We start from the raw sequence: 15,124 nt of genomic DNA, 5'->3' as shown, positions 1-15,124 counted from the left end.
CTACTGGAAAAGTCTGATGAAAATTTCATTCTTTTCTTCCCCCTTGAGTGACTTATTACACTTTTGTCCAATATCCTTTTTCTTTATAGGCCAAGAGCTTACTGGAATATGCTTTCTTTTGTCTGAGTTGATTTTCTTGGCTATGCTGGATGCCTCTGTGGTATGAGCTTCAAGTCTGCTTTATTTTAGAAAATTTTCTTGAACACAGATTTTAGTATTTTCTGCTGCTTTCATGGTCTCTATCAGAGAGACTCCTATTATGTAAACACTGGCCCTTCTTTGTTGTTCTTTCCTGTCCATCATTTTTCTTAAATCCTTTTTTTACCTCTTCCCTCATTTTTTTTCTTTTAAAAAAGACTTATTTATTCATTTGGGGGGGGGAGAGTGTGTGTGCAAGTGGGAGGAAAAGCAGTGGTAGAGGGAGAGAGAGAATCCGTAAGCTGATTCCCTGCTGAGCATGGAGCGCCACACAGACTTGATCCTACAATCCCCACCCAGATCATGTCCTGAGCCAAAATCAAGAGCTGGACACTTGACTGAGCTATCCAGGCACCCCTTCTCATTTCTTGATCTAACAAAATTTAAAAAATCTTTCCATTTTCTATTTCCATAAGTGATCTGTTGAGTTTATTTACTTCCAAATTCTTATAGGTCAATTTGTATGCTTGCAGTCATATTTCATCTTAATTTCTAATTCTTTCCCTGGATTTTTGTCGCCTTTCTTCAAATCTTGCTTTCTCCAACACTCGTATTTCTAAGGTTTGCTATTTCTAATTTTTGTTGTTTCACAGCTTCTATCGTTTCCTTAATTTCTTCTGAAATATTGATTGTAGTTTTTCTTGGTTTTGTAGACATGTGTTTCTGGCACACTTTCATTTTTTAAGATACATTGTTCTCTTTTTGTAGGTGTGAGATTTGACTGTGACTGGTTTCCTCCTTTTTAGGTGAAATGACTTTTCCTGTACTTCTACGAGGGAGGAGTGGGCCAGAGTAATTTTTCCAGCTCCATGCCTTTGCATAAAACCATTTTTCAAGATGATCTCATGTTTTCTGAGATCTTCCTCCCCTCTTCTTAATTAACTGAACTTTCTCTTTCCTTTCCTGTCTCGCTCAATTGTGAACCCATTCCCCGCTGACCCTTCTTAGTCTGGGGCTGTGATCTGGAAGGGGGTTCTGATCATCCAGTTTTGAAGACAACTGCAGTACTTCCCACTGTCTTGCCTCCCCTGTTGGTCCCAGTTTTTATGGAGATTCAGCGAGACTCAAAAACCATGCTGCCACAGAGACCAAGTTCCCAGAATCCTCTACCCTCCACTCACTGGGTTCTAGAGACTGTCAAATATTTTTCATTAATGTTTTAAAATTGTCTTTAAAAAAATGGTACCGATTCACATTTCCATCCTATAATGTGTCACAGTATCCTGGTGATAACAAGGGTATGTATACCACAAAGGTAAAGAGGTAGCTCATTATTACTTTATTCTGCTTTTCTCCAATTTCTCATAAGTCTGAACAGTTTTTCACTCTCAGTCATTTTAAGTTTTCAATGGCCTATGCCTGGCTTTTGGCCATTTAACTATCACATGTTCATCCCCTTGTTTATAACAGCTCTTGATGCATACATATATTAACCCTCTGTCCTGCATTTTCTCTACTATATTATCTGAGAATGTGAATTAAAATCTCCAATCTGCCTCTAACCTACTCCTCCCAAGTTCTCAGTTCTTGTTGTGTATAGGTTAGGGCTTCTTCGTGAGGACCATCCACATTCATGATCATTCTTTATTATTCCCTTTATTAGCAGACAACGTCTTCTTTCGTACCATTCGGTGTTTTACACCTTAAACTCCATATTGCAGTACGTATCTGTGACCTCTGCTTTCCTTTATTTTCTTCCCGTCCATCCACCTTTTGCTTTCAGCCATGCAGCTTCTCACTGGCTCTCACGGTACACTCCCTCTGGGGAGCCAGCCGCCACTTAGGAAGATTGTGGCTGTCATATGGACAGATCCTGAGCATCAGCTGCCTGTCATGGGAGCGAGCCATCCTGCACGCGCAGCTGAACCTCCCTACATCTGCAGCCTTGGCTCCCAGCGGACCACGGCCACACAGCAGACCCTCTGCGAGAGCTCCCCACTGGAGCCCTTCTCAAATTCATACCCATGAAACTGTGAGCATAATAAAAATTTTCTAAGCCATTAGGATTTGAGGCAATTTATTGCAGCTAAGAGCACCAGGTCACAATGTTTTCCTTTCTTTTCTCTTTCCTGCCTTCATTCAACAAATAGCATTTCCTTACAAATATGACAATTTACATGCTAGTCTTCTATTTATTCCTTTCAACTTAAGATTCAGACTTGTGCTTACTTTCCTTATCAAGTTACCAATATTTGTTTAAACATTTATATGCTACTACTATGTAAGGTACTGCTCTAAGGTGTTTATAAATATTAAGGTTCTTTAAAACGCCAAAGAATCCAATGAAATGAATACTATGATTGTACTCATTCCTGATGAGGAAATGGAAGCAAGGAAGAGTAACTTCCTCAAGTTCACACAGCTAATTTGTGACAGTAACTTAGAAGGCCCTGCTAGGAACCCACCACAATAACTACACCATGCTATGCTGTCTCTGCAGCTTCTCCCCAGATGAGAAAATGCTTAAGCTCATCTCACCTGATCCTTACATTTAACCTCTTCTGTGTTTGTATTTACATTAATTCCGGACAGCTTTGATTATGTATTTCCTTTCTCTTCGACTTTTGTAGAGTGAGGGTGCTTGTTTTTACAGACCATAGCACAGTGCTGTGAGATACTGAGTCACCCTATTTCCCAAGTCTCTCACAGCGGTCTCATAGCTTCCTATCTCCTTTTTTTCTTTTTAAGATGCTATTTATTTATTTGAGATAGAGACAGTGACAGAGAGCACGAGAGGGGAGAAGATCAGAGGGAGAAGCAAACTCCTCGTGGAGCTGGGAGCCCAATGCGGGACTCAATCCAGGGACTCCAGGATCATGACCTGAGCCAAAGGCAGTTGCTTAACCAACTGAGCCACCCAGGCATCCTTTATATCTCCTTTTGATGGAGAATTTCCTCCAAGAATATTCCCCCCCACCAAGTTTTACTGAGATATAACTGACATATAATGTATTAGTTTAAGGTATATACCATCATGGCTTGATACATGTATATAATGCAAAATGATTACCAAAGTTAACATCCATCACCTCATATAGTTGTGATTTTTTTTTTCTTGTGAGGAGAATGTTTAAGATCTACTCTCTTAGCAAGTTTCAAGTCTCAAATATACAATACGGTGTTGTTAACTATAGTCACCATGTATTGCATTTGTCCACAGAACTTATCTTGTAACTGGAAGTGTGTACCTTTTCCCTCATCTTCCAACCCCACCTCTAGCAACCAATACTCCATTTCTACGAGTTTGAATTTTTAAGATTGTATATATAAGTGAGATCATTATAGTATTTGTCTTTCTCTTATTTAACATAATGCCCTCAAAGTCCATCCATGTCATCACAAATTGCAAGATTTTCCCCTTTCTTATGGCCATATGATAGTCCATTGTGTGTGTGTATGTGTGTGTGTGTGTATGCGTACCACATTTTCTTCATCCATTCTCTGTCAGTGGATACAAGTTATTCCGCATCTTGACTAATGTAAATAATGCTGCACTGGACACGGTGGCACATATAATCTCTGAGATAGTAATTTTGTTTCCTTAAGGTATACACCCAGAAGTGGAGTTGTTGGATCATATGGTAGTTTTATTTTTAGTTGTGTGAGGAACCTCTACACTGTTTTCCACAGTGGCTGCACCAATTTATACTCCCACTCACAGGGCAATAGAGTTCCCTTTTCTCCATATCCTCGCCAACACCCGGTTATCTCTTTGCCTTTTGGATGGCAGCCATTCTACCACCTCTAAGGAGGTGGTATCTCATTGTGGTTTTGATTTGCTTTTCCCTGATGATTAATGATGGTGAGCACCATTTTATGTATCTTTGGCCATTTTTTGGCATATCTTCTTTGGAAAAATGTCTATTCTGTCCTCTCCCCATCTTTGAATTGGATTATGTGGCTGTTTTTTATGTCTTGTTTTGGGGCTATTGAGTTGTATTAGTTCTTCTCTATTTTGGATATTAACGCCTTACCAGACATGACTCACAGATATTTTCTCTCATTCCATAGGTTGCCTTTTCAACCTGTTAATGGTTTTCTTTGCTGTGCAGAAATTTTTTACTTTGACGTAATTCCACTTATTCATCTTTGTTTTGTTTCATTGTCTTTGCTTTTGATATCAAATCCGAAAAGTCATTCCTAAGACCAATGTCAAGACTACCCACCATTTACTTCTAGGAGTTTTATGGTTTCAGATCTTAAGTTCAAGTTTTCAATCTGTTTTGAGTTGATTTTTGTGTATGGTGTGAGACAGTGGTCCAGTTTCATTCTTTTGAATGTGGATACCCAGTTTTCCCAGTGCCATTTATTGAAGGGACTATACTTTCCCTGTTGTATATTTTTTATGCCTTTGTCATAAATTAATTGATCACATGTGTTTATTGAACAGATACATCATATTTATTTCTGGCTTCTCTTTTCTGTTCTAGTGATCTATATGTCTGTTTTTTTTGCCAGTACCAGACTGTTTTGGTTACTATAGCTCTGTAATACAGTTTGAAATCAGGAAATGTGATGCCTCCACATTTTTCTTTCTGAAGACTGCTTTGGCTATTTGAGGGGATTTTTGTGGTTCCATACAAATTTTAGCACTGTTTTTTCTATTTCTGTGAAGAATGCTGCTGGAATTTTAACAGGGACTGCCCTGAATCTATAGATCGCTTCATGTAGTATAGACATTTTAATTATATTAATTCTTCCAATCTGTGAACATATAATAATACATTTCTTTAGTTTCTTTCATCAATGTCTTACAGATTTCAGTGAACAGATCTTCTATCTCCTTGATTAAATTTATTCCTAGGTGTTTTATTCTTTTTGATGCAACTATAAATGGGGCTATTATCTTAATTTCCCTTCCTGATAGTATGTTCTTAGTGTATAAAAGAGTATTTTCAGATAAGTTTTTAAAATAATAAATTTATTAAGTTCTTGTATACATGAAAATATTTCTAACTTACTCTCACAATTAAGTGATATTACAGCTGAGTTAAAATTTTAAGGTTCAAAGTTCTTTTTCTTCAACACTTTGAACATTAATCTTGTTTTCTTGCATTTAGTGTTGTTGAGAAGTCTGATACTAATTTAATTTTTCTTTACAGATAACTTTGTCTGAAAGTTTTTAGGATTTTCTCTTAATCTAGGATATATCCTTAAATTTTACTATAATGTGTCTAAGTGTAAATTTTTAAAAATTATTCTCTTTAGCACATAATGATGTATTTCAATGAGGTTTTTCATCTTTAATTACTGGGAAATGTTAAGGGATTATTTCTTCAAGTGCTTCTATTTTTTTCTCTCCCCTTCCAAGTCCTACTACAGAGATACTGAAACTATTTCTGTCATGTGTTGTATCATCCACGTCATCTTCCACCCCAATAACTTGTTCTTCTCCTACATCTAGTTTGCTCATCCTGTTAAAGCCATCTGCTGAGTTCTTTATTCCAGCAGTTATATTTTCACATGAGCACTTGCAAATTATTTTTCCTCCTAGATGCCTTATGCCACTCCATGTGACCAATATACTTCCTTTAAAAAAAAAGTTTCATTCAGATACTTATTGTGCCTATTTTAAATTCATATTCTGGCCTCAGAATTTTGCTTTATGTAGCCTAGATTATTCAGCTTGTTTTTCTTCTATGCCAGTTATACTTCTGTAATTTTTATTAGCTTTTCAGATCCACCAACCTCTTACTCTGCAGTTTATCCAGGCTTTCTGTTCTGGGAAGGGAGAACATTTGTTTTCCAGTTTCTAGAATTTCACTGTAGGAGCTTGAGATAAGCAACTAAATCTTCATGTTCTACCATAATCAACACTTCAGTGATAGTTATGTTGAATAGAATGAAAAAATAATTCACCTGAATTTTTCACTAAATGTTTCTCTTTCTCAGTAGTTTGTCAACTTCAATCTTAGATTCTTCTGAGTGGCCTCAACTTCTTTACAATGCATCCTCTAAGCACTACTCCTTACAATAGCAGACTTCAAAACACTGAATTTAGGAAGATGGAAACAAGGAGACCACAAAAAAGACAGCAAGTATAGAAGCAATAATTTCTATTCATTGGAAATTTCCATTTATTTTACTACCTACATGAACTAACTATGCCAGATAAGTAATGCCAATCTGCGTCTTCTAGAACCCCAAACCTTCTCAAATTATGGTATAACTATGTGTTTGTTAACTGCATATCTAACATTAATAGTAGATATTGTTTAAAAGAAATACTTAGAAATGTGCAGATCTCCATGCAAATACTGACCCTGTAGCTTACTATTTGTGTGACATTTGGAAAGTTAATTTCTCTAAGCCTTAGTTTTCTGCTTTATGGAGACATATTAGATACCTTCAAACACTGTAGTAAGAATTGAATTAGAAACTTTTAGACACAGATAGAAATAATAGTGAGAGAAATAATAATATAGTAGATAGATAATGTCTGAAGCATAGTCCTATTCAGTAAATTGTAGATACAATTATGATGCTGTTCTTTATATTACTTTTTGATTGATAATTTAGAGGTCTTTTAAAATGTTTAATCCCATAAATATTTATGTAAATACTTCAAGAATGATGTTAAGGCTATTTTCCTGTAGATATAAATATAAGAGTATAACCCCAAAGAACTAGCAAAACAAAAACCTAGCATTCTTTTGAATTTTGCAGGTCTGTAGTCTTTCTCTTGAATCCAACATGCATTTGAGTGCATGCTAATGCTGTCCTTATGGTCTATTCAAGTTGCACCTTCCTTCACTACTATGTATTCTGTGTTTTATATTTTAAAATGGGAACAATTAGTAACGAAAAATTGTTTGGAATTTTGAAAAAATTGGTTTATCAGTGATTTTATTTCTCCTTCAATTTGTTAGTGTCCAAAACTGATCTGAAAAAACTTTAAGTGCATAAAGCAAAAGGAGAATATACATTAAAAACAGTAATCTTTCAAAAGCTCAGAAATCATAAAAAAAGAAAAGGCAGAAAACTTCCAACTTGTCAGGCTTTTCCACTAATAAATAAAACCGACCAAACCAAACTATGCACTTCAGCAAAGCCCTTCCATGTTCAATTTTTATAATTTGTAGATTAAAATTATTACTAAAAAATAGACAAAAGATGGAAGAAAAACAAAACAAACTTTACATCACTCTTCCTACCTTTCTTAGCAGGGTTATTTCCAGTCATATAAGATTTACTTTCATTCCAAGCTTTTATGTTTGCAATTTTGAGGAAACCAATAGTAAAAACCACAGCAAATATAACCAGCAGAAGAAAACCACTATTCGTGGTTTTTTTTTTTTTCCAGAACACATCATGCTTATATCTAAGATTGAGTACCTTAGCTGGAAAGCCAGTTGAACCAGGACATGCCTTTTTCCTTAAGGTTGGTGTGTGAACTGGAGGAGGAGTACTGTCTACAGTCTGAATCCAGGAGCAAAAAAGGAAATAAATGTCATGAAACACTCCATCTATTTCAAACATAACCAAAAATAAGTCAAAGTAAATAAAGCCAAGCAAGACATCAATAAGGCAAAAAATATCTCAATGAAGCTAAATTTCTCATAGTGTTGATAATTTAAATTTCAGCCTGAAATGTCTACAAATGAAATAGTTGTTCAAGTAGCAAAAAAAAAATTTGTCTGGAAATTTAAAAAGAAATGATTCAGAAAAGAGAATCCACAGAAGAAAACAAAACACAGCATATAGCCCAAATAAAAATGAGGATATTAATTTTCAAGTTCATCTGAAAATGCCACATTCTTAAAAGTATCTAAAAAAAAAAGTATTTTTTTAAAAGCAGGATTTATAATCAAAATATTTAAAGATTCTTTTAACTTCTAACTTCTATATACAGAATGCATGTTACATATATAGAACACAGTTCAGTAGATTTGTGTGTGTTTGTGTGTGTATGTAGAAAGAAAGAGAGAAAAGAGAGAGATTGATTAGTGGGATTTTGTGCAGAAATCAATTTCCAAAGAATGGAGTTAGACAATTTAGTATTATTGGAATTCAGGGCTTAACATACAAATTTAAAAGTTAAAAGACATATCTTTAGATGATATTAATGTAAGATATTCCTTTCAATGGAAGGAAACACCGATTTTACTGGAAAAGAAACAGAACTTAATTAGCAAAGTATTTTAAAAAGGCACAAAGAATTACTTCATTTTAGGATGCTAAGCAAGCAAACAAGAGGAAAAAGCTAGCTTTGAATAAAGTTATAGAATAGTCTAATATATTAAGAGAAAAATAGATGATCTCTCATTGCTTTTGTTACTACATAAACAGAGTATTTTATATGCCCTATAACCTTAAAATGGAAATGAATTGAGCTTCTCAGAGTTTTCTGCTCGTGAGTTTAGTTCTAATTTAAATTTACCTTTAAATAGCTTGAAAACGTTTTGAACACAATTTATAAATTAATGTTTAGAAAGGTGAACATGAGAGACAAAAGAAGAACACTGAAAAGCTACATAAAAGTTAATAAAAAAACAATCAATAGGAAACAAAACTGACATTATAATTTACAAAGAAAGCCCAAGAAAGGTTTAGAAAAAAAGGAGTGAAGTAAGGTTGTTGGACACAAGCTCAGGAGGGTTCATGAAGACCATAAGAATATATATTTGGAAAAGATTCCATTCCCTGTAGCAATAAAAACTTTAAGGTACCTAGGAACAAATGTAACAAGCAATATGAAGTAAATTCATAATATGTATATGTATACATGATATGTATGATATGTATACATGTTCATAGGTGGAAAGAGCCATTCACAAAGATGTCAATTTTTCTCAGATAAATCTATAAATTCAATTCAATTTCAATCAAAAGTCCTACATGGAACCTGACAAACTGATTCTAAAAGTCATATGTAAAACTAAAGGGTCAAAAAGAGAAAAAGAAAAAGGTGGGTGGGAGTGGCTGATTATACTAGGTGAATTATTTTAAGGTTATAATAATTAAGACAATGTGATACTGATGCAGGAATAGACAAAAAGAACTGAAGAGAATAAAGAATCCCCAAACAGACCCATATACACAAAGCAGAGAGTATCTTACAGATCAATGGGGGAAATATAGTAGAGTTGGTTGTTCATATGAGAAAAATAGATTTAGAACCCCATTTCATATAATATGTAACAATAAATTTCAGTTTAAGATCCTAAACATATAAAATAAAAAATTTTAAACTTTTAGAAAAAAGTATGGAAGAAAATTTATAAATGCTGCATATGCATAGGGAAGAACTGCTTTAGAAAGACATGAAAAACACAAGTCATAAAGGAAATGACTGATATATATAAGCCTACTTCAAAATAAACACTGTTGCAAGACCAAAAGACACCAAATAAAATTTTAAAATAAGCACAGACTGGAAGAAAATATTTGCAGTGCATATAGCCAGCTAAGGATTAGTATCCAGATTACATAAAGAACACTTACAAAAATAGGAAAAATAATTCAATAGAACAACAGACAAAAGACATAAACAGGCAAACCACCAGTGCTCAATAAACATAAAAAGATGCTGAATTAATACCTGAGATCAAAGAAATGCAAATTAAAAACAAAAATGCCACTCCATACCCATCAAATTGGCTAAAGTTAATGTCTGACAGTACCAAGGATTGGTGAAGATGTGGGAAAATGGGGAACTCTCACATATTGCTGGTGGGAGTGAAAATTGGTCCAACCACTGTAGAAAATAATTTGGCAAAATCTAGTTAAAGTTGAAAATGCATACACCACGCAACCCAATAATTCAGCTTCCCAGTATTTACGCTAAACAAACCGCATATCTGCAAAAGGAGATACTAGGATGTTCACTTCAGCACTGATTGTAATAAGAAAAATTGAAAATAACCTAAATATCTAACACTAGGAGAATACATAAATGGTTGTGGTATAGTCATATAATGAAATATTACATAAGTTATAATGAATCAACTAAAGGGACATGTATCTACATGAGTAAAGCTCAAAAGCATAATGAAAGAAATGAAGATTTATGTTTGTGTAAAACAAATGTAAAACAAACATTTTTGTATATTGTTTATGAATAGAAATGAAGTGAAATGTAAAACCAAGGAAGAAGATGCACATCAGTTTCAGGGTTTTTAGATATGTCTGAGAAAGGAGAGAGGGGAATGGTATAGGAAAGGGTGTTCCAACTCTCTGAAATATTCTCTCTCTGAAAACAAATTTGAAAAGGACAGGGCAAAATGTTCACATCTGTTAAATCTGTGGGTGAGTTACATGCATGTTTATTAACCTCTGTATGCGTGAGATATTTCAGCATTAAACATGTATAAACTTGAAATATTAAAACAATGATAAAAAAAAGCAGAGACTCATCAACTTAACTAGTCTGAGGTAGTCTGTCACAGGGTTGTAAAAAATCAAGTCAGAATCTAACTACAAATCACACTTCACTTCAGACAGCTTTCCAAAGTGGACTAACTGCTTCTCTTAGAACACGAGACACAGCTCTAGAGATAATACAGGAAACAAAGGGGCTATGTCAGAACTGCGAGCTGAGTGAAGAATCTGAATTGCATCTTGAGGCAGGAGGGCTTCCCTGAGGCATGACACACACCCTTCTGCTTGTTGAGGAAACGACCTCTGCTGAGAAAACTGGCCGACTGGCTGTTTGAAACCGGTGACTAACAGGAGGTACAAAACAACACTGTTTTTGTACTATTAAAAGACATGACACAGTTGAATGCCTCTTGCTGACTGAGCAGTTAGAATAAAGTATTCAGTGGCCAGCAGTGGCAATTTTCATTTTAAGCTGTATTTCCGAAGTAACAGTTGTATAGGTCTTACTAGATTTACTGAGAATGGCACCTGACACAGCCAGGTGCCTACCAAGTTTATATCCGACAATTCCAAAAGTGAGATAACCCTTCTTTCTGTTCCACATAGTACTCTACTTAAAATAAAGACTACCTTTATAAGTAAATAAGTATTTGTCTATTTTAGGTTGAATCTGGAGGGGGCATCTTTCAATTTTGGTTTTAGAGTCCTATTTACATTACCAGCCAAATGCAATGATCTCCAATATATTGTGACATTACATAATATATTTGATTAAAAGAAGAATTTTTGTGATTCCCTCTTTCCTGACACAAGTGAACAGCTGGGGAGCAAGACTGCTCCAATGAGGCACCTTAACTGGCTCAGCTTCACTAGAAGTGGAAGGAGATGTGGACCTTGACTGGATGTTAACCTTGACGTTCGGATTCCGTACATATGTGCTCTCAACGGGATCGGTCTAGGAAGATAAGTTGGGAAAAACAAAAACCCAAGAAATCACTTTCAAACAATGTGCAGCTCTTAGCAAACTTCTGTAAGGCATGATCATGATAACATTCCTTGAGAAGAGGAAAGCAAACTTCAGTTTGAAATTCACCTTCGGGATGTGTCATTACACAAAAGTATAACCACGAGCTTTAATGTAAACAAAGATAAAGACAACAGTTAACAGAATGCTCCCATCTTCACTGACAGTCTCTGACTTCGAGCACTGTCTCTACTACACGTTCTTGGCTTGCATTCCACAAACGTAATCATATGTGTGAATTAAGTGCCGAGTACTTAACAGAGTGTGTGCTGCAGGTTAGAGATAATTTTGTCCTTCATAAGAAGGAAATTTGGTCATCTACCACGCATTACTTCAAAGTAAAAGAAACTAACTTGTCCGCTTTGTGTTGGCTGGGGCAACACTGCCTTTTTGTTCCGCAGCAGTAGAAATACCAGCACTTATATTCAGCTGCATCCTTTCAACCAAGTATTTTTAGAAACTCAAAATGCTTGGCGTTAAAATTTAGCATTAAAGATCTTATGGAGAGCATACTGATCGATGATATATTCAGCTTGGCAATTTTCAAAATTATCAGGATTGCATTTTTGAAATGAAAGGCAATGAAAGCAATTTCGAAAAGAGATTGGGGAATTTGTTTCAGCTGTATTGTATGGCAAGAACAATGCTTAGATCAGAAGTTACTATTCAATAAGAAGAACAATCAGCTTAAGGATTTTAAGTAGGTACTTAAAACATTTTTTTTTCTTTTCCTTTACTATTATTATGGTTACTCTTGTAGGGACTGGCTAGTGGGCTGGCTAACCCTGTAGGAGTCCTCTGCTGGGCACAGGCAGGTTTTGTGGCAAACCACAAGGCAAGGATTTGGTGGTGATGACTCACATGGCTTCCAACAAGGCCTTAAACCTTTAGTTACTGTGCTTAGGAGAAGTGGGGAGAAGGGTCTCCAGGAGGACATCTAAGGAACTTGGAGCAGCAGCCATGTACCATCAGCTAGGAAGGTATTTGAATATTTTAAAAACTGGAACACTTGAGCTGAAGCATACTAGCTGTATGTCAGCTCTGAAGTGTGCAATGTGACTGATTTCATAAAATGAATACAGCTTATGAAGTGGGAGAACCAGGCCTGAATCCCACTCCTTGACTTCAAATCCAGTCTTCTTTTTGTGGTACCAGAGGCATCTCTACAGTAAAGGTACTCAAAGGAACTTAACGGTCACTGAGAATGAGTTACATGATCTCTTTTCCTGACAGGGAACTCTGACCAGGAACAGGAGAGTGAAAGAAAGATGATGAGCCTCTAAGACAAGTTTTGCCTAGTTCACAATTTTATGCAGGGCAGTCATGGAGAAGGTACTTCTTTTAAATTATTAATCTGGAATAGAAATCTGGTTTGGAGACTGGGCAGAAAGATCCTACTTTCTAGAAATCTCCTCCTTCTAAGCTTCCATACCATTACATAAATTGCCAACTGAATAAGAATCCATGGGCAAGGGGTTGTTAAAATGGAATTGATAAGCAAAGCAGTCCTGATGCATTTTACACTAGTAAGAACCTAAAATGACATCATACAATCAAGTTAAGTTGCTCATCAAGTTTTAAGGAAAGGTCCAAGTAGGGGATTTGTTAAATGCAAAAAGGAGTCATTTTAGTAAAATTTAAGTTTCTGACCTGTCACACAATGTAGCCCATAGCCTGAGCGAAAGAGGTAAAAGCAGAAGTTTCTGTGCAAAGCATAAAGCTGTGAATTAGACTGGACAGCTAATATCGTGGCTTTCTGTCTCCAAGTCCAGTTACTTTAAAGACGCCTCAAAAATGAGAAAGGCAGGAGTACTGGCTGACAACTGAAATTGGGTCTGCTCTTTGAGCCCCGTGAATATACACCAGCCAGAGGCAAGCACATAGTTTGATTACCTCTTCCTACGCAGACATTAGAACACGCTGCCTTAAGGCATTTTGTCAGCACGTGCCCTGCTGGGACCTGTACACTACAGAAACCATCTCCCCTAAACATCCACCCACCGCCCGCTCCCACCCCATAGCTGGTCCTTCAAACATTCACCATCATGTTTCATGACCCTGTGAAAACTGTGACATGATGACAGTGTGATACTGAACAAAGGAAAAAATACACCATCAAAGTTTAATCCTTGGTTACAGAAATTAGTGACTCTTAAAGAACTCTTGAGGCTTTAAATACATACCTCTTGGCCCTTCTTTAGAATTATTGTCATTTATAAAAAGTCTGTAGCTCCTAACAAGTTTTTAACTCATAAATAAAAAAGGAAACAGAAATGAGCATAAATTTTTAAATGATTTTCTTAGCTGCATGAGGTAAAACTGGTTATTCAAAAGAGGAAACACTTAGATTTAAAAACTATTCCATTACCAATTCTAATAAAACAGAATAATGAAAATTAGCATACCAGCTTTTTGGAACTATAAGTTCTTAAAATAAATTCCAGAGATTAAACAAAATCAGGTAGTTTTTGTTAAAACAAATTAAAAATAAGTAAAAATATTTTAGTAATATTTTGAGATGGTGTTGAGTATATTTAAAAAGTTGAACTATGCCATTTATAATGATACTGATTTTTTAAAAAACCATGAATGTTTAAAAGTTTAAAAATTACCACTTTATTTTTCAAAAGTATGTTTCTTAGAAATACAAGGAACAAAGTTTGGTAAAGATGAATAAAACTCATGGCAATAACGTTTTGAATATTAAACTAAAAATTCCTTTTCTCACATCTTCTAACAGCTATTAGAAGCTACCTGTTAGGTTAATAAATTTATATATTTCATTTCCTTTCTGGATTACTGCCAGTGTCAAGAATATCTCAAAAGAGATTTAACAGGAAGAGTAAGAAAAATAGAATACCACTTTCATATTTTCTATTTCGAAGTGTTAATTACCATCAGCGTGCTTTTTTCAAGCTGTTAGTAGTTTTTCATGGTTTTTCAAGATGTTACAAATTTTATCTATAATCACATGCTTATTCATATATTTATAACTAAGGACTTATTCTATCCACTAAAAAGCAATTGATTTTACTGAATTTTCAGAATACTCAATAACTACAAGCCAGACTTTGCAGACAGCCTAAGATTAATTTGATGATTGGTAATGATTCAGATACAACATGGCAGCAAGGCATCTTATTATTAGCACATCAATTATATTTACCTTCCGAACTTTTACCACCATCCTTCCGAACTTCTATCATGGTTATAATACGATCATTAATAATATACTTAAACCATGGAAGTTAAATTCTTTATGTTTTGAAAACTGTACAGCACTAAACGTAAGCAATGACTTGAATTAATGAAGCAGGAAAAGTTGACAAACATGATCTACATCTATAGCAGAGATATCACAATTCAGTAATTGCATTTATGATCATAGAAAAATGATAAAAAGGAGAAAATAGTGAAAAACAATACATAGCTAACATTAACTGGACAGTACCTTCTGATAGTATCTGGAGGAAGTTCTTGGAAACAAATATTGGGTCAGACAGTGGCTGGCCCACTGAGTACTGAGTACCACTTAACTGAACAGTATAAGCAATCCACTGCAATCCACTGAGAAAGATAAGA

General features: G+C 35.2%; 1 protein-coding gene across 15 annotated transcripts in view; it reads right to left on the bottom strand.

The window, feature by feature from the left end:
* Positions 1 to 15,124, bottom strand: part of CDC42BPA (CDC42 binding protein kinase alpha) — a 338,602-nt gene that overhangs the window by 40,109 nt on the left and 283,369 nt on the right. For 7 of the 15 annotated variants that reach the window (XM_047703785.1, XM_047703770.1, XM_047703777.1 and 4 more), the window contains 2 exons: positions 11,369 to 11,473; positions 7,534 to 7,617 (listed from right to left, as the gene is read on the bottom strand). The exons of 2 other annotated variants lie outside the window; for them this stretch is intronic. In XM_047703785.1, the coding sequence (XP_047559741.1) occupies positions 7,534 to 7,617; positions 11,369 to 11,473 (189 nt within the window). The remainder of the gene's footprint in view (positions 1 to 7,533; positions 7,618 to 11,368; positions 11,474 to 15,124) is intronic. 6 more of the 15 variants (XM_047703774.1, XM_047703775.1, XM_047703781.1 and 3 more) reach the window with 1 other exon arrangement.

This window comes from Lutra lutra, chromosome 15 (genome assembly GCF_902655055.1).
Source record: "Lutra lutra chromosome 15, mLutLut1.2, whole genome shotgun sequence".
Lineage (NCBI taxonomy): Eukaryota > Metazoa > Chordata > Mammalia > Carnivora > Mustelidae > Lutra > Lutra lutra.
Note: the sequence above shows the minus strand (reverse complement) of the source record. Positions and strands in the feature narration are given on the sequence as shown.